General features: G+C 48.6%; 2 protein-coding genes and 1 long non-coding RNA gene across 6 annotated transcripts in view; 1 reads left to right on the plus strand and 2 right to left on the minus strand.

Moving 5' to 3' along the window:
* Window positions 1-19,723, minus strand: part of LOC123035080 (zinc finger protein 883-like) — a 154,031-nt gene that overhangs the window by 43,773 nt on the left and 90,535 nt on the right. The window lies entirely within an intron of this gene.
* On the minus strand, window positions 2,347-4,937 carry LOC123035109. Its single transcript, XR_006416890.1, has 2 exons — window positions 4,586-4,937; window positions 2,347-4,015 (listed from the first exon to the last, which is right to left on the minus strand). It is a non-coding gene; the product is annotated as an uncharacterized LOC123035109 (long non-coding RNA).
* LOC123035093 (zinc finger protein 436-like) lies at window positions 5,159-18,946 on the plus strand. 4 transcript variants are annotated; one of them, XM_044452960.1, is made up of 4 exons: window positions 5,159-5,211; window positions 13,263-14,262; window positions 15,342-15,471; window positions 16,374-18,946. In XM_044452960.1, exons 2-4 carry the CDS (start codon window positions 13,462-13,464, stop codon window positions 17,474-17,476), a joined length of 2,034 nt encoding a protein of 677 aa, XP_044308895.1. In that variant the 5' UTR covers window positions 5,159-5,211; window positions 13,263-13,461; the 3' UTR covers window positions 17,477-18,946. The 4 variants fall into 4 exon arrangements, with proteins under 4 accessions (XP_044308895.1, XP_044308899.1, XP_044308896.1 ...); XM_044452964.1 differs by having other exon boundaries at window positions 16,446-18,946; XM_044452961.1 differs by lacking the exon at window positions 5,159-5,211 and adding an exon at window positions 8,395-8,462.

The following is a 19,723-nucleotide window of genomic DNA, read 5'->3' on the forward strand; positions in this document are numbered from 1 at the left end:
TCCCCAAGCTGGCCCCAGACATTTTGACATCTTGGCACCTCCCACCCAGGCAAGGTGCAAATCGCAAATGATTTGGGTACCCGAGATCAAGCTTTCACAAGCTCCATTCTCCCCCCCTTTGCTGTCCTTTTATGTCACCCCGAAATAGCAACCTGAGGCAAATGCCCCATCCCTAGTACATAGCAGGACTGGCCCTGCTCCTGCTTTGACACCAGCTTTTCACGTAAAAGGAAGGTCAGCAGCTCGTCCTTTAGAGCTCCACCCTGGGGCCAAAAGGGCCTGCCTTTACATTTTCAGTTTGGTTCACCTGAACCTCTTTCTAGCTGGCCGGTGAGTCTAAAGGAAGTCAACAGCATCAGTGGAAAAAATAGGACCGATACATGAAAGTGCGCGTCCTAATGCAGACAATTTGCAGCATTAGCACATTTCCAGTGCGAAGTATATGCCTGATAACGTTTTCTTGGAGGATTACAAACGTAAAAGAAACACGGGGGAAGGAATAAGACACAAGCTGTCCCCCCTCAGCACCGTTGCACTGGGGAAGGCATCTGGAAGGAACAAGAAAGGGGGCAGACACAGGCCAGAGCAGAGCGCTGGCAATTTTCAGGATGTTGTCATCACACTGTGTGCTGTGAAGCTCTGAGGCTCCCTCTCCGGTGCCGCTCCTCCTCCTCTGCCCGGCTCAGAAGGAAACCTTCGGCCGGGGCTGCCGCGTGTTAAATGCTCTCTGCTCCACATTTCTGTACCCTGCTCTGCATCTCTGGGTGCAGCACAGCTGGGAACTGCTCTAGGATCATGACGACATTGAATTGTAGAGTTGGAAGGGGCCAGAGGGCCAGGGGGTCCGACATCCTTGCTCGGTGCAGGACTCCGCATCAAACCATCCTTCTTGGATGGCTGTCCAGCTGCACCTTGGATGCCTCTAGCGTGGGGTAGCTCACAACCTCCCCAGGTCATTGGTTCCATTGTCCTACTGCTCTAACAGTCTGGTTTTTCCTGGTATCTAGCCAGAATCAGGCTTCCTGCCATTTGAGCCTGTTATTCCGTGTCCTGCGCTCCAGAATGAACAAAAAGGCCTCTGCAAGGGGCGGCATAGAAATGTTTTAATAAATAAATAAAAAATAGAGTTTGTATTTCCTCTTCGTGACAGCTTTTCGAGAGCTTGAAAAGTAATATCATAGCTCCCCTCAGTCTTCTCTAGTCAAGGCTAAACATGCCCAGTTCTTTCAATCTCTTCACAGAGCTTGTTTTCCAGCCCCTGGAGCATCCTTGTTGCCCTCCTCTGATCCCTTTCCAGCTGGTCTGCATCTTTCTTAAACTGTGGTGCCCAGCACTGGGCACAGGACTCCGGATGAGGCCTAACCAGAGCTGAGCAGACGGGAATTAGTATTTCACAGGATTTGGAAGTGATGCGTAGTGGTTAAGAGCATGGGACTCCGACGATCCGGGTTCTAGTCCCCGCTCGGCCATGGAGCCAACTGGGAGACGTTGGGCCAGTCACAGCCTCTCAGCCCAGCCTACCTCACAGGGTTGTTGTTGTGGGGATAAGATGGAGGAGAAGAATGATGTAAGCTGCCTTGAGCCCTTTGTAGGAAAAAGGCAGGATATAAATCGAAAAATAAATAAATAAATAAATAAATGCAGCCTAAAACAGCATTTGGCCTTTCTGCAGCCACATCACACACCTGACTCATATTCAGCTTGTGATCTAAAACAATTCCAAGATCCTTCTGACTGGCAGTATTGTTGAGCCAATCTTGTAACGATGCATTTGGCTTCCTTTTCTCCTAGGTGCGGAACTTGGCATTTGTTCCCGTTACATTTCATTCTGTTGCTTTCATCCCAGCACTCCAACTTCGTTAGAGCACCTTGAAACTTCTCTCTGTCTTCCAGGGCATTAGTTATCCCACCCAGCTTTGTGTCATCTGCAAATATGATCATAATTCCTTGCACCTGCGCATCCAGGTTATTAATGAAAATGCTGAAGGGCACTGGGCCCAGGACTGAACCCCAGCTGCTGCCTCTCCCCCGCTGGAGCAGGTGCTGTTGATGAGCACTCCTTGAGTCCGCTTCTGTGGCCAACGGTGGGTCCACCTGATCGCTGTTCCACCTAGTCCACTTTTGGCTAGCTCGCTACTCAGGGGAGTACTTTGTCAAAAGCTTTGCTGAAGGTCTGGCGTTTGGGTCTCGGTGTGCCTTTCCAGCTTCTGCCACCCACAGCAGGGGTCGGGCAGCCGGCTGCAAACCGCTCAGGGTCCCCTGAAGCATGTCGCGACTCCCAGTGTATTAAAAAAAAAAATTATAACCCCCCCCCCCGACAATACAGGATAATACAGTACAATGGTATCTTATGGTATCTAAAATATTAAGAATGCATAAATACATTGTATAAATTTCATACACACACACACACATAATAAAAATAACAAATATCACTGTGCACCCCCCAGACCAATTATTACTTCCATTTCATTTCATATAACAAATAACAGTGTATAAAATACTTCATTTATACCCATATCCCCTCCAGAAATTCAAATATTCTTGAATAGGCTTACACTTTACCTTCCATCAATACTGCTTGTTAACGGAGAAATTCTTGTTAACGGAGAAATTAACTGCTGTCTCCATTTTTCCCATACTTCCATAGTACTTTTTAAAAAGGGATTTTGAATTCTCTTAATAATCTTTTTATATCCTTTTTAAACCATTATGTCTCTAAATGATCACCTATTTCTCTTAATTCTTTTAATTCAGTATCATTCCATATTAGTTCTTTACTTTGGGCTATAATGTCTGGAACTATCTTTAATTGATTTGCAACCCAATACTTTTTGATATCTGGAATACCCAGGCCACCCTTTTTTGTGATTCATACCATAATACTTTACTTATTCTTGTTCTCTTCCCTCCATTACAATGTACTTCCAATCACTTCTGTATTTCCTTTAATTCTTGATCATGAAACTTGATTGGAATCATCCGAAATAAAAAATTAATCTTTGGAAGAATTTTCATTTTTATTACTATTCTTCCAAACCGTGATAATTTTACCTTTTCATATTTTCCTATTTTATCTTTTATATCCTTCTTTAACTTTTCATAGTATTTCTTTAGTTCTTGACTATTTTTTGGAAGATCAATTCCTAAGTATCTAATACTATCTACCATTTTTAATTTATACTTTGCTTATAATATATCCAGTTCTTCATTTTATGATGATTATATAACATCATTTCTGATTTTTTCCCATTTACTTGCAACCTGCTGTATTTTCCAAATTCCTTTAAATGTGAATATACTCTCCATAGTATTTATTGGATCCTGAAATCTTAACAGTGCATCATCTACAAATAAATTTATTTTAACTTTCTGACATACTCCAATTCCTTCTATCTGTATATCATTTCGAATTGCATTTGCCAGTACTTCCATCATTAATGCAAATAATACTGGGGACAAAGGGCAACCGTCTCGTTCCTTGGCTTAAGGTTATTATTTCTGTAATACCATCATTTACAATTATTTTTGCCATATTTTCTGAATGTAATTGATTTATTATTTTCTTAAATTTTGTTTCAAATCCCATCTTTCTTCATTGTTGGCCATTCCACACAATCAAAGGCTTTAAATATATCTAATGCTAATATACTTGCCTTTAAATTTGGCTTTAAATTTTAACCCAACTCCCAGCGTCCATGCCTGCCCAGTTCTTTCCCAGAAGGTCCCACTGCCCCTATCCCCAGTGCCCTCCCCTTCCTGCTTCAGACTCAGATGAGCTCAGCTCCTCCACCTTCACTTCTGATTTTCATGGTGACTTCCAAGATTGCTGAAAGATCCCTCTTCCCCACAGACTTCTCTCCTAAAGGTGGGGACTGCTGAGAAGGAGGAAGCAGCAAAAGCCTGCAAGGCAGGGGCCTTGTTTCCATGCAAAGCATGGCACTTCGGAGTCCAAAGCATCCCAGAGATATGTGGAGAAGAGGGGATGCTTCTGGATGTTGGCCAGGGCTTCTCCCTGCAAGAAAGGAAGAGAAACATTAAGCCGGGGAGCAACTACAGATTGGCAGGAGTTGGTAGGGGGAAGGGCCCTTTGGCTGTGCCCAGAGACTGAGGCCGACCTCCACTTTGCACCCTCTTCCCAAGCAGCAGCTCTGTCCCTGCATTGTGTCCATTCTGTTCCACCGGGCAGTTCCAGAGCCTTTCTAGCCTCACATCAGAAGCTGCTTTAGACTGAGCTGGATCAAGGATCCAGACTTGGTGCAGTTTTCCAGCGTTTCCTGGTAGGATTCCTTTCTATGTCTACCAATACGGTGTAGTGGTTAGGGGTGCCAATCTGAGACTCGAGAGATCTGGGTTCTAGTCCCCACCCAGCCATAGAGCTTGCTGGCTTACCTTGGGCCAGCCACAGGCTCTCAGCCCAACCCACCTCACAGGGTTGTTGTAGGGATAAGATGGAGAGGAGAATTACATAAGCCTCCTTGAGTTCCTTCAAGAAAAAGCTGGGGTGTAAAAATAATAAATGCCTGGGGATCAAATCTGGGACCTACTGCGTGCAAAGCAAAGGCTCTACCACAAAGCCCTTCACCTGGGCATGACGATTCTAGTCCTCAAGGTTCTGAGAAAAGAACTGGATTCAGTCGAAACATGGGAAGCTGCTTGAACTAGAACTGGACCCTTGGTGTGCCAAGACGAGTTTTACCCGCACCGATCGTCAGTGGCTTTTAGGCAGGATATTTCCACCCCCGCCACTCCTTGTTGGTGACATCAGAAGCCAACCCCGGCTCCGCTTGCGTGCAACGGGCACGCCAAGGCGCTGAGCGGCAGCCCCGCCAGCCTTGCTTGCCACTGCGGTGCAATTCCGCCTCTGCCTGGGGAGGCGCTCAGCACTCTTCACACGTCCCCTTGCAGCTGCAGCTAGGACCCCCGAGGCGGTGGGGGGCAAGACCCGCACCCCTGCTCCCCAGCTCCCCGTCCCTCGCCTATTGACTCCCCCCCCCCGGGAGTTCGCGCCACTCTCCTCCTGCGTCCCTGGAGTCCTCCCGCATTTTCCGGATGTGCCTTGGCAGGGAGGGGGCCGGACCGGAAGTGTGTCCTCATGCTACTTTGGGGCCCCTCTAGCACGCTGCACTCTCGCACTTTAACCCGTAACCACCCAGAAGGAAGCCCGGAGTCGGACGCAATGGTGCTGCGGCACGTCGTGGTCTCCCGGAGGTGAGGGTGCGCCGTCGCGGGGTGGGCCAGATTTTCTCTTTGGGTGCCCCCGGCCCGTTCCTCACCCGTTTCTCCCCACACACATTTTGCATGGCGTGGTGCTTCCCAGGCGTGCCCGTCTTGTCTTGTGACTCACCGGGCCAGGTGCAATGCTGTGGCACATGGGAAGGGCTGCTGACCCGCAGCGCTTTATTTGGAGCTGCCGTCTGTGGGTGGGCCGGCTGGAGCTGTGCATTTACAGTGGGCTCAGCCCTGGAACAGCTGCTTGGGTCTGGGAGACTGCTTCGGGGTCCGTCGGGAAGCGAAATGCCATGGGGGGAGCCAAGGGGCAGGGGCTACAGGGGAGCGACCCCGATTCCTCCCCCCGTTCGCGCACGGTGCAGTGCTTTGAACCTGCACGGGGTAAGACGCCAGGTACTCACTCGCCACTGACTTCAGCCTTGCGCCCACCGTAACGAGGGGGTGAATGCTGGTGGCTCCGCGGAGATGCCTTGTTTCTTAAAGATGCTGCAGCAAGACTCGTTAGGGGAGGCAATCAGTCCCCGAGAAAGATCCATCGCTCTCCTGTGAGGCCCCGAGGAGGGAATGGGTTGCCCTCAATGAGCTGTAGTGCCGAAAATTGCTCCTTGAACATGGCTGCAGAGGAGCAGTAACCCCCAAAGTAATGCTTCCTCCTTCACACCATCTTGTCAAGCACGCACGATTATTTATCAGGAAAACGCTGGAGAGTTTATTTATTTATTTAAAATATGTATATGCCACATACTTCACCTATGGCATCCCTAGGAGTCGAGAAATAGAATTCCTGCTTCCTCAATTCCCAAAACACTAGGAAGTCAATAAGGCATGTGTCGAGATGTCTGCTTATACAACACCAGAGGTGGGGAGTAGGCGTACAGTGATTCCTTCAACCTATTCTGCTTTGGTCAGACCTCCTCTGGGGTATTGTGCCCTGCAAAATGTTAAAAAAGGTGTTTGATAGACTAGAACACCCACAGAGACGTGTGGCAAAGATGGGAAGGGGACCTGAGAGCAAGTCCTCATGTGCCCTTGTCAGCCCCAGAGCAGTAAAGGAGTTACGGTTTGGCATTCTCCGTGATCCCATCCTTGCTGCTGTCCGAGAGGCAGCCCCAGTGGATGCTTGGAGAGGGAGGTCGGGGGGGCACAGCCACAACCCCTCCATGGCATGACTGAGAGCAGCTGTCGTGAGGCCATGACTTGTAACTCACGTCTCCAATTAACTTACACCGCAGCTGGCAATAAAACTAAGGACTTTTATTGCTATTTACTGCAAGATTTACGATGCAACAGATAAGCTCTGTCGATGAGCTCCTAGCAGCTCAGAGCCAGGATGTGGGGAGGCTACTTGCTAGGCGAGGAAACCTCAAAGTTGGGTTGCAGGGGGGCCGTTTGCGCCCAGGGCACCAAGTATAAATCCTCACGCTGTGAACTTCTGGCCCTCTCTCGTGTGCCGATGTCTCTGTCAAGCCGACAGCAGCTGGCAGAGTTTTCTGAACCCACTGCCAGCGCTGCTGCCATGGGGGCCCCAGGAACTTGGGCAAAATCTTGTGAGAGTTTTGCCGAGCTCTTATCAGAGTCTTGCCAAGCTCTTGCGAATGTTTGGCTGAGCGCTTGTGAGAGTTTGGCAGAGTTCTGGTGGGAGCCCCACAACTGGAAAGGGGCACAGGGTAGAGAGCAAGCCAGTGGGCAGATGTAGATGTCATGGGTAGAAGCAGGTAGGTGAAGACAGCTGCAGGTGAGGAGGTGTCACTTGAGGAAACGGTACATTGGGTTGGCCCTGCTGGTAGCCATGTTAAAAATATTGAAAGGGCTACCACAGAGCAGGGGTGTTGAATCTCGGCTCCGCAGGCCAAATTCGGCCTTTGTGGCCTGCAGGTGCCCCCCACACCAGGCCTGTTCCCTTTTGCCTTGGCTACTTGCAATTTTCAGCCTTTTGCACACATTCCCCCATTCTAAAAGTTGGAAATGTCTCTTTGGGTGCTTCCTTATTGTTTCTAATAAGAATTCTAAATTCCACTGTCATTTCTGAGTTCGGTTGCTGTTGCATCCACCGCTGTTCGTCTCTGGAATGTGGCTTTCAAATTAAATGTGGCTCTTCTGCTGAAAAAAAAAAAAAAGACCCCTCTGATGGAGAGGATGGCTTGAAGTTGTTTTCTGTTAGATCAAGTTCAGGACACAAACCAGGCTCAAATGACAAGGATAACATGTTGGGGAGAACTTCCTGATGGGACAAGTACATTTGACAGTGGTGCTGACTTCCTTGGAAGGGTTGGGCTGTCCTTTGTTAGAGGTTTTAAAGGGGAGGCTGAGTGGAGATGCCACACTTGCCTATTCCTGCACTGGCAGAGGGTTGGACTAGATGACCTTTGGGATCCCTTCAATCTCTAGGATTCCAGGATTGTAACTTAAAGGGTAGACTTTTTGCTCTTGTTCTCTGCTCCATCACACTCTGCCCTGACAGTCCCAGCAAGCCAAATGTGGGGCCTGGAGGGAATTGTTTGCCCTCCCCACAGACTGGAATTCAGGCTTTGCCCCAGCCCATCAACTACTGCTAGGAGGTTCCCCTGTCTCTCCCAGGCATCTCTCTCTTATTCATACTTTTTTAAAATAAAAGCCCACAATTTACTAACCTGTGAGTGTTGTTCCTCTGCTGGGAGCAAGTACAGGAAGAGTAAGACTAGTTCTGCCCTTCCGACAGCAGCCTACCATATTTTAGTGCTGGGTGCAGGAAAGGAAGTCTCTCCTCTAGCAGTCCCCATGGTTTCTATGCTCACCTGCATTCAGCTCCTTGTCGCCTGTGGTGAGCGGCTTGTCTCTCAATCCAAGACTGCTCTAAATCTGAAACTCCAGAGTGCCACTTTGTTACTTTGAATCTCAGCAGCTGGTCACCTCCTCCTCCTCCGAGATGTTGCAGAAAGCCTCTTCCTGGGTGAACATTTGCCTCCCTGCAACGTTTTAACTGCTCAGAAGAAGACTTTCTGAAGGGAAAATGAAGGGTGTCTCTCGTAAATGCAAGACTGTAGGGAGGAAATGTTGGTGTGTCTGCTCGGGCGGGGTAAGGGTTAAAGTGGCAAATGTGTCATTCCTAGAGAGGAGCATTTCTGACAGGTCACATGAAAATGTTGAAAGAAAGAAAAAAAAAAGGAGAGCCCTCCTTTCCGGTTCCCTCCCCCTCTTTTAATTACTGGAAAAGAAGTGTCTATTTGTGAAAGTTTCCCCAGCACACCTGGGTAAGTGTATCCGGCTAACAGACACTGGTGAGTTCATGTGGGAGAAGGAAAAAGATTAAAGGATTTTGGGAGGGTGATTAGTAGAAACGGAGACTAGCAGCCAGGAGCTTCAACAGAGCTTCTGTCTTCAGAAGTCCAGCACTGGGGATAAATTAGAAGGACTTTCGTATCTGATCCAGAAGGGTACTTATTTTTTCGGATGGTGCAGAGACAGGGCAACAAGATGCCAAGCACACGATCACGAAGAAACCTAAGAGTGCGTTCTAGCACCACCGATCGATCAAAGGACTTATTCGGCTTTTCTGCCCTTCCTCTGTGGTGGGATTTTATTTCATTTTATTTTGGGTAAACTACTGTATTTTGGAAAGGAAGAAGTGGTGGGAAAACATGGGAGGGTTACAGGTGGCGGACAATGTTGCCTGGTCTTGCCCATTAAAATTCTGCAGATAAGAAAACTGCATTATAAAAAGTCTCTCTTCAAAGCAAGTACCATCTTTCTAGGAGGTATGTATTCTCTGGTCTTTAAGCTGTTAGATTCCTTTCCACAAGATTCAGTGATGGCCACCAACTTAGATGGTTTTTAAAAGGAGATTAGACAAATCTGATTGCTTTAATTGGGGTTTTATTGTCAGTTGAATTTTTTAGGACGCTGTGTTTTGTTTTACATTGCTGTACTGTTAAACTGTCCCGAGTCTTTGATAAGGGATGGTCTAGAAAAGTTTTAAATGAATAAATAAGGAGGAGAAGGCTAGACATAGCTGCTAGTCCTCATGACCAATTGCTGCCTCCAGGAGCAAAGGTATTAAGCCTGTGTGCAGCACTTGCTGGGGAACTTGGGCGGGAGGTGCTGTGGCCATCGTGTCCTGTCCGTGGGTTTTCCTTGGGTGTCTGGGTGGCTGCTGTGGAAAGAGGAGCTGGACTGGGTGGACCTGTGGCCTGATCCAGCAGGACTTTTCTGGTGTTTCCGTGTTGCTAAACTTAAACAGACCACCATTTCCTCTTATGCAGTTATTTAAAGAGGCAGAAGTTCCCCTGTGATTGAATCACATCTGCTTCGCCCAGGCTAGAACAAAACATTGGAACCTCTGGACCTAGTCTGAAAGAAACAAAGGAATCATGAGCTGGTGCATAATCGGGAAACATGACATGTTGTGATGGGCAATCATATAGCTGCAGCTTCTGTATAGCCTGAAGCACCTGTTCCCGCCTAATCTTGGAAGCTAAGCAGGGTTGGGCCTGGTTGAAACCTGGATGGGTGAATAAATGTTGTGAACTATCCAGAGAGGCTGTGACTATCAGTGGTACATAAATGTAATTAACAACATAGAAACAGAGCGAGCCAGAAGGGGTCTTCTGGGCCATCTAGTCTGACCCCCATAACAACAACAACAATCTGGCTTTTTGGGGCTTGCTGTGTTGTGTGAACACAGCCAGTATGGCTTGATGGGGGTAGGTTGCCAGCCAACAACAGCCCAAACTTGTTTGAAGGTTGCTGTCCTCTCCAACAAGCCATGCCAGCCAGGTTCACACAACACGACAAGCTACAACAGTGGGGCTAATTGAGCTAATTGCACTGGCTGGTGAGCCACCATGGTTTATTTCCCTCGGCGTTATCATGCAAGCCCAGTCACAGTGTCATTCCTTTGCAATTTCTTCTTGATATCTCTCGAGTTTCTCCCCAGTTCTTTTTTCTCCTCTCTGCCTGGCCATCTCCCCCTTCTTGGAGGTGGTACCCCAACTCTGTGACTCCCTTAGAAACTCTGCTATCTTCCGTGCTGCTCATTTTTCCACTCTGTGTGCTGTATGGTTTGATTTCTGTCATTAGCCACTCTGGGCACCTTGTGAGGAAGGTCGAGGTATTAAGAGAAATAAACCCAGTTTGCACTTGTACATGGTGGGTATGTCGTGAGCAGAGCCGGCTGGAGCCGGGGGTCAGACTAGATGGCCCGGGAGACCCCTTCTGACTCGCTCTGTTTCTATGTTTCTGTGTCTTTTCTTAAGGAGGAGGTTTTGCAAATCTGGTTCAGCACGGAAACCTCTGAAGGCCCCAACTGGGCATGCTGTTGGTCAACCCAACCCATAACTTCAGAAGCTTTCCTATCAAACCTTCAGTGGATTCCAAGATTCCTCCTCCCCCACGCTGTTTTGAACATTGGAAATGTTTCTCTTAAGGGCTTACTTGCTGGCTGGAAAAACGCTAAACTAAATCCTAACCCTGACCTAGTGCCCTTAGAATTCAGTGCTCCTGTTTTTTGGACCTTTGGGGGTTATGTTGTGTGTTGTTTCTTTGTACTCCATTGGGGTTTGTTTATTTTTTTCGCCAGATGTATTTGTACTTCTGTAGGCCTCGAGGGCTCAGCCAGACTTGCTAATATCTCACTCTTGCACTTGCCTGATGCCATTTTTGCAGCATGTTCATCATGGGATGAAAAACAGGTAGAGGGAAGTTGCTTTATCTGGAAACAGTCCAAATCTTTATTTATATTGCCACCAAGAGAGATGGCCAGCAGTGGGTTTGCAGCCTGCATCTATCTCTTGTAACTGCAGTGGTACCTTGGCTCACAAACTTAATCCATTCTAGGACTCTGGTCGTGACCCAAATCGGTCGTGAGCCAAGTTAAATTTCCCCATAAGGTTCAATGAAAATAAGGTTAATCCATTCTGTAACCATTTTTAAATCAGAAAAAATGTGAAGCAAAGTGACAACAAAGATCGCGGCCATCTCCCCGCCCCCTGCCCCGAGTACAAGCACGGCCATCTCCCTGCCCACGCCCCCCCAGCACGACCGAGATCATGCCTGTCATCCTGGTGTGCTGCGGGGTTGCGGGGAGAGACTGGTGTGATCGCGGGTGCACTGGGGGAGGAAAAGATGGGCGCAAACAATGCGCTGGAGGAGGGTGAGATGGGTGCGATGCCGGCCATCCCCCCCCCCGCCCCCAGCACAATCGCGGCCATCTCCCCACTTGGGGACGGGGGGAGATGGCCGTGATCACAGTTCCATTTGTGCAGGGAAGGTGTGCCTGATCAGAGGTGTGCTCCTGCAGGAAAGACAGGTGCAATCTCGGCCACCCCCCCCCCCCCCCGCGGCTCTGCTGTGCTGCTCCCGTCTTTCCTGCAGCAGTGCACCTCTGATCAGGCACGCCTTCCCTGCATGAACGGAACTGGGATCGTGGCCATCTTCCTACTCGGGGGGGAGAGGGGGAGATGGCTGCGATCTTGGTCGCCACCCAAAGTGGAGTTTGCGACCCAAGTCAAAATTTTTCAGAAATTTTTGTTCGTGACCCAATTTGTTTGTGAACCAAGGCGTTCGTGAGCCAAGGTACCACTGTATTGTATTGCTCTTGAGTAAGTCTGACCCAAATTTTGCCAAGGTCATTGTGTACCCCTTGCAAACAACCAGCCAGCAGTTCTGTGCCTGGTCCTGGATTGTTTGGAACTTTACCCATGAGGGAGTTTTTCCCCAGAAAGATATTTTGTATTTCTGCAAAGCTTGGAGAAACTTTCTCAGAGCAACTTTCTCTGTGCACAGGTGGCACCATTTGGGTTAAATTGATTTATTGATTTATATGCTGCCCAATTAGCCACAGGCAGCTTACAATATAATCAATACAGCAATACAATACAGTAAAATCAGCAAGTGCAATCAAACTGTTACAGAACTCAGCCTGTCAACAGCTAGGGCAAACCCAGGTGGACCTCAGGCCCAAGCCAAAAGGAGCCAAAAGCAGTTTTATTTTACTGCACTATCGAATAAAGGGAGACAAAAGGGGACATTCAGCCCAAAGCAGTGTCTCAAAAGTTGCACCCCGGTACATGCGTTTTATACCCTAGGTAACAATTAGGTCACCTAATACACATCTAATGCATCGATACATCAACGTATGCACCCCCTCCCGTGCTGGAGAAAGAGTCCTTTCTTCTGTCAAGGACCAGACATTTCCCATGTCTATTTCTTATCTGCTCGAGATTCACACAGGCTTGCCATGTTCTTACTCCCTGCACATTTGCAACTTTCATGGCGGCTAAAACCAGCTTCCACTGTCCCTTTGATTACTGTATTTGAGGACAGGCTAGCGTGTTAGCTGTGGGTTACACAAAGATCATTTGTTCTTATCCGCCCTCCCTTCTGAGACAGTATAACTGTGGTGTTTTTACTATGTGGCCTTCCTCTGGCCAATTACTTTTGGGTTGTTTTGGGGTGCTGCAATTGGCAACAAAACCAATAATGACAATAAAATCAATAGTAACCAACCAAGATAAATATACAGTTAACAATAATTAAAGAAAATAAATTAAGATAGGATAAAAATAAATAGAATAAAATAGAATAAGAATAAGAAGGGGTACAACATTAAACTAGTTAAGCAACCAATAATACAATAAGTAATTATACATAATGTATGAAATTATAACATGGCAGCAACAATAACAATATGAAACCTTTAAAACCGACCATTAAAAGGTCACAAACCAACAGATTCTCCCACCAGAGTGCCTGCGAGACAGGAATGTCTTCAGTCGGCATCTAAAAGCATGGCAGTGCCAACCGAATCTCACACGGGGTAGAATTCCAGAATTGGGGAGCAAGAGCAGAGAAGGCCCTGCTCCTGGCCATCTCCACCCCCCTCACTTCACTTGCGGGAGGATCATCAGAGGAGGGTCTCAGAGGATGACCTCAGTGACTGGGTGTGTATGTCAGCACAACAGAAACAGCATGTCCCTTTAGCACTAAAACTAGTTGCAGGCGGAGTCACACCTGCTTTCTCACTGGCATCTTGGTGTCTTTCCGTTCTCCCATAGGCTGGAAGCCTTGCCTTCAAGAGAACCTGCGGCTTAAGCGGTGGAATTGACTCTCTTCGCCTGCCCCCTCCGAAGTCGGGGCACTGATCCAGCCAGCCCCAAAGTGCCTGCTGCTCTCCTGGGCGGGCCATTCAAGGGGGAGGAATTCAAGGGGGACTGTGGGAGGCCTTGACGAGGAGCAGCAGTGGAGCTGTGCAAGATGGCCGCCCTGGGCCCCCAGCTTGAGGTGCTGACTGGAGTGCAAGATGTGCAGCCCAATATTAAAACCGAAGAGCTAGACACCCTGGTGGTTGAACCCGAGGCAGGAGCAAAGGGATCGGACAAGGCTCCTCACGTCCTCCAGGCTGGAAGCATTCGGGAATTTCTGCACAGGGCCTCAGGAAAGCAGTTCACACAGATCCCCGGAGAGGGACTTCTCCAGCAGTGGGAAACCCAGTGGCAGGAGTTCCTGAGGACACTGGAGTCCCCCTGCTCAGGATGGGGGGCCCCGCCGGTGCCGGTGGAGCCTGCCCCGTGGGACGACGCCAAGGCCTTCCTGGCCTCCTTCGAGCAGGTGGCCGAGGCCTGCCGGTGGCCCAAGGAGGAGTGGGTGGCCCGGCTCCTGCCGGCTGTTAGTGGGGTCGCCAAGGAGGCCTTCAATAGCCTTGACAGCCAGGACAGAGAGGATTATGGGAAAGTGAAGGCGGCCATTTTGCGAGGGGACTCTTTCAACCGGGAGAAGAGGCGCCAGCAGTTCCGGCACTTCAGCTACCAGCAGGCCGAGGGGCCCAGGGGCGTTCACAGCCAGCTCCAGGAGCTTTGCCACCAGTGGCTGAAGGTCGAGCGGCACTCCAAGGAGCAGATCCTGGAAACGCTGATCCTGGAGCAGTTCCTGACCGTCCTGCCGGAGGAAATGCAGACCTGGGTGCGGGAGGGCGGCCCGGAGACCTGCGCCCAGGCGGTGGCCCTGGCCGAAGATTTCCTCCTGAGGCAGCCAGAGGCGGAGGAGATGGAGCAACAAGTGAGAGAGCCCTTAATCCTGACCGTCCTCGGGACGTGTGTGGTGAAATCTCCTGGCTCCAGCTGCCACTGAGAGCTTCAGCTTTTTCCAATCTGGCACCCTCCAGAGGTGCTGGACTACACCACCCATCATGCCCAGCCGATCCTGGCTTCTTGATGCTGGGGGTTGCAGCCGAATGCTGCTGGAAGTTGCCTGCAGGAGAGGGCCCATCAGTGGGGGTCGTGCTCAGAGACTGAGCAGGGGAGGAGGAAGAGGAAGGGGGGCGAAGCCCTTGAAGCGACTTCAAGTTTGCCTAGGGAAGTTTCCAAGGCCCAGCATGAGGATTGGCCTAGTTTGGAAGGGGAGAAGGTTTTCAGGAGGGGAGGGAAGCAGGCGTGAGGCCCAGTCCTTGGCCCTGCGGGTTGGCGTCAGGGGAAATGAGCCATCCACGTGCATTCCAGCTTGCTCTCCAGCAGCGAGAGCCCCCTTGGGCATGGGGCCAGAAGCTTTACTGAAAGGAAGGGACCAATTTGGAGTCAACTCTGTACATGAGCAGAGGCTTCTCTTTTTCCAGCACTGTAGAAGGCCATGCAGAGCTCACACTGTTCTGTTACCTGTGGGGGTCTCAATAAAAGAATCCCACTTTCAAAGGATTGCCTTGAGCTTTGGAACCGGGGAAAGGAGGGAGGGGACCAGCCCACACCAGCACCAGTTAGGGGAGGCAGCGTTGTGTTGTGCTTCTATTTCACATGCGGTCTTGTGCTTCCAGTTTTAGATGGTAAGTATTTTGGGGAAGGAGCCCGTCTGCTTGGGCTTTCCAAAGCATGACTCACATTAATGGCACAGCATTTATAATAACCACAGAGAGTGTCTGTCTGTTTGCCAGTTGCACAAAGGACCTTAACACTTAGACACTTGAAAGTTGGCATGGGAACTCCCTCGGGGCTATTTGGTTCTTAAAGTGCATTTAAAACTAATTTTAATGCATTTAAACATGTCTATGTGTTTTAAACCTGGAGATCCCTGAGGCTTTGCAATGTAAAGCTTTGCAGGTTTCATCCATGCTTCCCCTTTTTGGTCGCTGTCTCCAAAAAACGCAGGTGCCTGAGGAGGCAGACGTGAATCTGCGTGAGGCAGCGGAGGAGACCTGCCAGGTTCCAGAGCCCTCAGAAGCATCCGAAGAAGAAAGTTGGAAGATGTGTAGTACAAACGATGTCCGCGTCCTGCTGGGTAAAGAGAATATCCTGCTTTTAGCAGGTCTTCAATTCCCCTAATATGGAGGCACCCACCACCCAAGTGTTTCTGAAAAAAGCCTCTAACCAAGAGAACCCATCACCTTCTGAATCTGCAGCCTTGCCTAAGCAGCTCCGTTTCATAAGGAGCTCTTCTGAAGGTTTGGTTAAAATCGCCTTTCCTGTTGCTCAGACCTTCTGGAACAACAATGAACGCGCTTGCTCTGTTATTATCATTTTATTTATTCTCCTTTTTTTCTTACAACAAACGCAAAGGAGTTTGTTATTCTCCTGTTCACAATCTTATCCCCACAACAATAACCCTGAGTGTGACTCACCCAAAATTACCCACTTGGTCCCATGGCCAAGCAGGGACTAGAACCCAGATCACCTGAGTCCCACTCCCATGCTCTTAACTGCTACACCACACTGGCTGTATCCAATATGCGGTAGCCCTTGAAATATTAAATATGGCTTCTAGATGCCCTCTTAATCAACTTTTTGCCCAACTAAATATGCCCAGCTCCTATCCACAAAATCACAGAATTTTAGAGCTGGGAGAGATGTGGAAAGTCATCTAGTCCAGCCACTGGAAGCTAACGTGGACAAAAAAATAAAATGACAGCCCAATTCCTAGCAAAGGCAACCATAATTTTCAAATGTGAGAAATTGATCTTTAGAGGTCATCTAGTCCAACCCCTGTTAGATGTAGTTTGGATGTAACCAGAATTTTATATTGTTATTTCTTGTATTTTAATTTTATGTTGTGAGCCGCCCCGAGGCTTCGGCGAATGGGGCGGCATAGAAATGTTTTAATAAATAATAAATAGATAAATAATGTGTTAACATGGATAAGATGAAGTATTTTCTCTTGCTCTCCCCCTGCTCCCTTTCTGCCAGATTCAAGGCTAAACGATGCTGCGAGAGAGGATAAAAATAACAATAATCAAGATGTGGCTGCTTCACCCACAGAACCAAAGAGGGCATCACCGCCCAGAATGGAACAAGATGTCTCCCAGTGTTGCAAGCAAGGAGAAGCTTCTGGAACTCCTAACAGGCCAGAGAGAGAGGCGAAGAAGAGTCCAAAGAGAGCAGTCAGCAAGAAGCTGAATAAAACCCAGCCAGAGGTCCAGAAGGGTAAACAGGAGGCTAGGACCCCTCCGGGTGGGAAAAACTTCAAGCTGAAACCACCCCTTGTTTCTTCACCGAGCGTCCGGGCTGGAGGGCGACCCTATAAATGCAGTGATTGTGGAAAGAGCTTCTGCAGGCGCTCATACCTTTTTCAGCACCACCGGATCCACACCGGGGAGAAACCTTACAAATGTTCCTACTGTGAGAAGAGCTTCAGGGAGCATTCCCACCTCACCAAGCACGAACGGCTGCACACGGGTGAGAAGCCATACAAATGCGGGGACTGCGGCAAGAGTTTCCGCCAGTCTTCCAACCTGCGGAAGCACCTGAAGATGCACATTGGAGCCCCCATCTACAAATGCTCGGACTGCGGGAAAAACTTCAGCCAGCGCTCCAAGTTCTGCCAGCACCGTAAAGTCCACATGAGAGGGAAGAGCTACTCCTGCTCACGGTGCGGAGAGAGCTTTGACCAGGTCTCGCTTCTCTATGAGCATCAGCGGACTCATGTCCCGGAGCAGGCCTACAAGTGTCCCGTGTGCGAGAAGACCTTCGCTCACCGTTCGAGCTTCCTGAAGCACAAAATGACCCACACGGGGGAGAAGCCCTACAAATGCCCCACCTGCGGCAAGAGCTTCAGCCAGTCCTCTAACCTCCATAAGCATCAAAAAATCCACACGGGGGAGAAACCGTACAAGTGCCTGACCTGTGGGAAGTCCTTCACACAGAGCTCCCATCTCAGTCTCCATCAGAACACCCACAAGGGCTTCAAGTCGTACAAGTGCTTGGATTGTGGGGACAGCTTCACGGATCGGTCGCACCTGATGAAACACAAACTGAGCCATGCCGGAACAAAGGTGGCCACATCGGCCTGAGGTTCTGTGTACTCTCAGAAGGCTTTTTAAAAGGATTCGATCTTACGTCTTCCTTCTGCTGTGAACTCGTTCAGAAGCCCCGACCTCTCCCTTAGATTCCCCCATCTGCAATATATAGGATGCTAAGACTGACCTACCTCACAGGTAGGTTGTGAGAACTGCAGAAACAGAATGTCCGTGAGATGCCTCTGGCAAGGGTCTTTTGCACAAAGATTTAGACCATTCTGATCATTATAGGAAGAAAATGTGTCATAGGAATAAAAGGGGGTGGCGGTGGGGACAGATTGCCATATACCCTTCTGTTAAGATGCTTTTGATTGTTTTAATTGGATGAATTAGATAGGAATTTTAGATGAATGAATTTTTGATGAGTTTTTTTTTTGTTTTTCCAAGTCTTGTGCACCTTCGAGACTGATATATTTATTATGGCAGGAGCTCAAAGAATTATGAACCTTGCAAGTCTGTAAAGTAAACAGAGGAACCATCGCAAGGCAGTGCTGGTGGCAACATCCTGTGACTGCCGCACTAACGAGCGCCTGTTGTAGAAGGAAAACCATTGTGTTGATTCAGGCCACAGCAGATGAAAGTGAATTTCCAATCAATTGCAATGCTGGGGTTTTATGCTGGAGTCTCCCTTTGAAGCTTTTGTATTCCAAAATGTCCATTTGGAAGTCAGCAACAGTATTATTCTCGGAGGCTGAAATGTTCTTCCCCTTGAAATGTTGTAGGAAATAGTTTCCAAAGGACCCTTATGAGCAGAAAGAATGGGTGGCCATCCAAATCTGCTTCAGGGCCTAAATTTGCTGCTCAGATCGGTAACGAATAGGAAGCTCTTCTTCCAGGGGACAAAATGAGTCAATGGCTCAACACACGATCTCTAGGTGCTGTAAGGAAAAATTGCCATATTGCCAATGGTCCCCATACGACTTCAGGAATATGGCCTCCATCAACCAGGCCAGACCAACCTGCAAAGAGGAAAGGAGTTCTTCTTGCCAAGCTTTAACTTTTTGATTCCAAAAGCTCTGTCATGTTTATTATTCTAATCAGTTAATTTAAACCAGTGAATCAGTTCTAAAGCTATTTTAGGGCACATCATCATCTGGGAAGCCATAGGATTTTTTACAGCCCCAGCTCCAAATTCCAGTAACCTTATTGCTAGGATCCAAAGGACAAGATTCTGCCTCATCTCGGCTGGTGCAGAAGGACCAAGATGGCTGCCTTCCTGAGAATGCAACTGGGTTTGGAGAGGTGGATGAGGGACGTGAGTGACAAAGAAGGGAAGGGATTGGAACTGAGGATTTATGCCAAGTCCTGTCGGTATCCACCCTCCTTTCTCCCCAGCAATACATCTGGCCATCTAGAAAAAAAGACGTGAAGTGCAGGAGTGGCAAAAATCGACATCACGGCATTTCTTACTGGGTGTAGGATGCTTGTAGGCTTAGGTACCTCGGGGGGGGGGGGTGTGGAGGGAGGGAGGATCTTAATCAGTTTTTAAACATCTAGGAACCTCCTACAAGAGGAAGGGACATACTATGAGAGAGAGGGGGCTCCCACATCTGACTTTGTGGGGGGGGGGCTCTCCCCAGCTCCCCCTACACAGATACTCTTGACTCCCTGTAGCATTTGCAGGAGCTGCTGTGGGAAGTCTATTCCCTCCAGCACCGTTGATCCACGTGCAACTGGATCCCAGTCCCTTACAGATAAAAGCAGCCATTTTAGGGTGTATTTTAAATGGAAGACATATTTTTTCAAAGGAAAAGCACAGACAGAGAATGAGCTCCTCAAAGAAGACCCCTCTCCTCTCTGTTGTGACCTCATTGTCCTATGGCATTTTTCCTTTTTGTTGTTGCCTGTATTTCTGACATTATTTCAAAATAAAATGTTGTGTCCCTAAGAAAAGGACATCTTCCAAAAAGAAAGCTAAGTATGTGTTTGGCCTTTGTCTTGTATATGCATTCCTGAGAGCAGGCTCCCTTGAACGCAAGACAATTTAACCTGAGGAGGGATATAAAGGAATGCACCAAATTTTTTCTACAATCTGGTGATAGCGTTACTTTTTGGGGGCCTGGAAAATTATTTTAGTGGTATTGATATTTGATCTGAGTCTAATTTCATGCAGGCCTGGCTTAATGCAAGTTTGGCCTAACTTTAGCAAGCCGCGGCCTAATTTCCTGCAGGCCTCAACCTAATTTCGTACAAGCCTCTGTGTGGAGACTTTGAACTGATTTCAGGCAAGCGTCAGCCTGA

The sequence above is a fragment of the Varanus komodoensis genome, unplaced genomic scaffold (assembly GCF_004798865.1).
Source record: "Varanus komodoensis strain SLA01 unplaced genomic scaffold, ASM479886v1 scaffold76, whole genome shotgun sequence".
Classification (NCBI taxonomy): Eukaryota; Metazoa; Chordata; class Lepidosauria; order Squamata; family Varanidae; genus Varanus; species Varanus komodoensis.

Coding starts and splice junctions, on each gene's coding strand:
- LOC123035093 (XM_044452960.1), top strand. CDS start 13,462: ATGGCCGCCCTGGGCCCCCAGCTTGAGGTGCTGACTGGAGTGCAAGAT. Junction 14,263..15,341: donor CGGAGGAGATGGAGCAACAA/GTGAGAGAGCCC, acceptor CAAAAAACGCAG/GTGCCTGAGGAGGCAGACGT. Junction 15,472..16,373: donor CGATGTCCGCGTCCTGCTGG/GTAAAGAGAATA, acceptor CCTTTCTGCCAG/ATTCAAGGCTAAACGATGCT.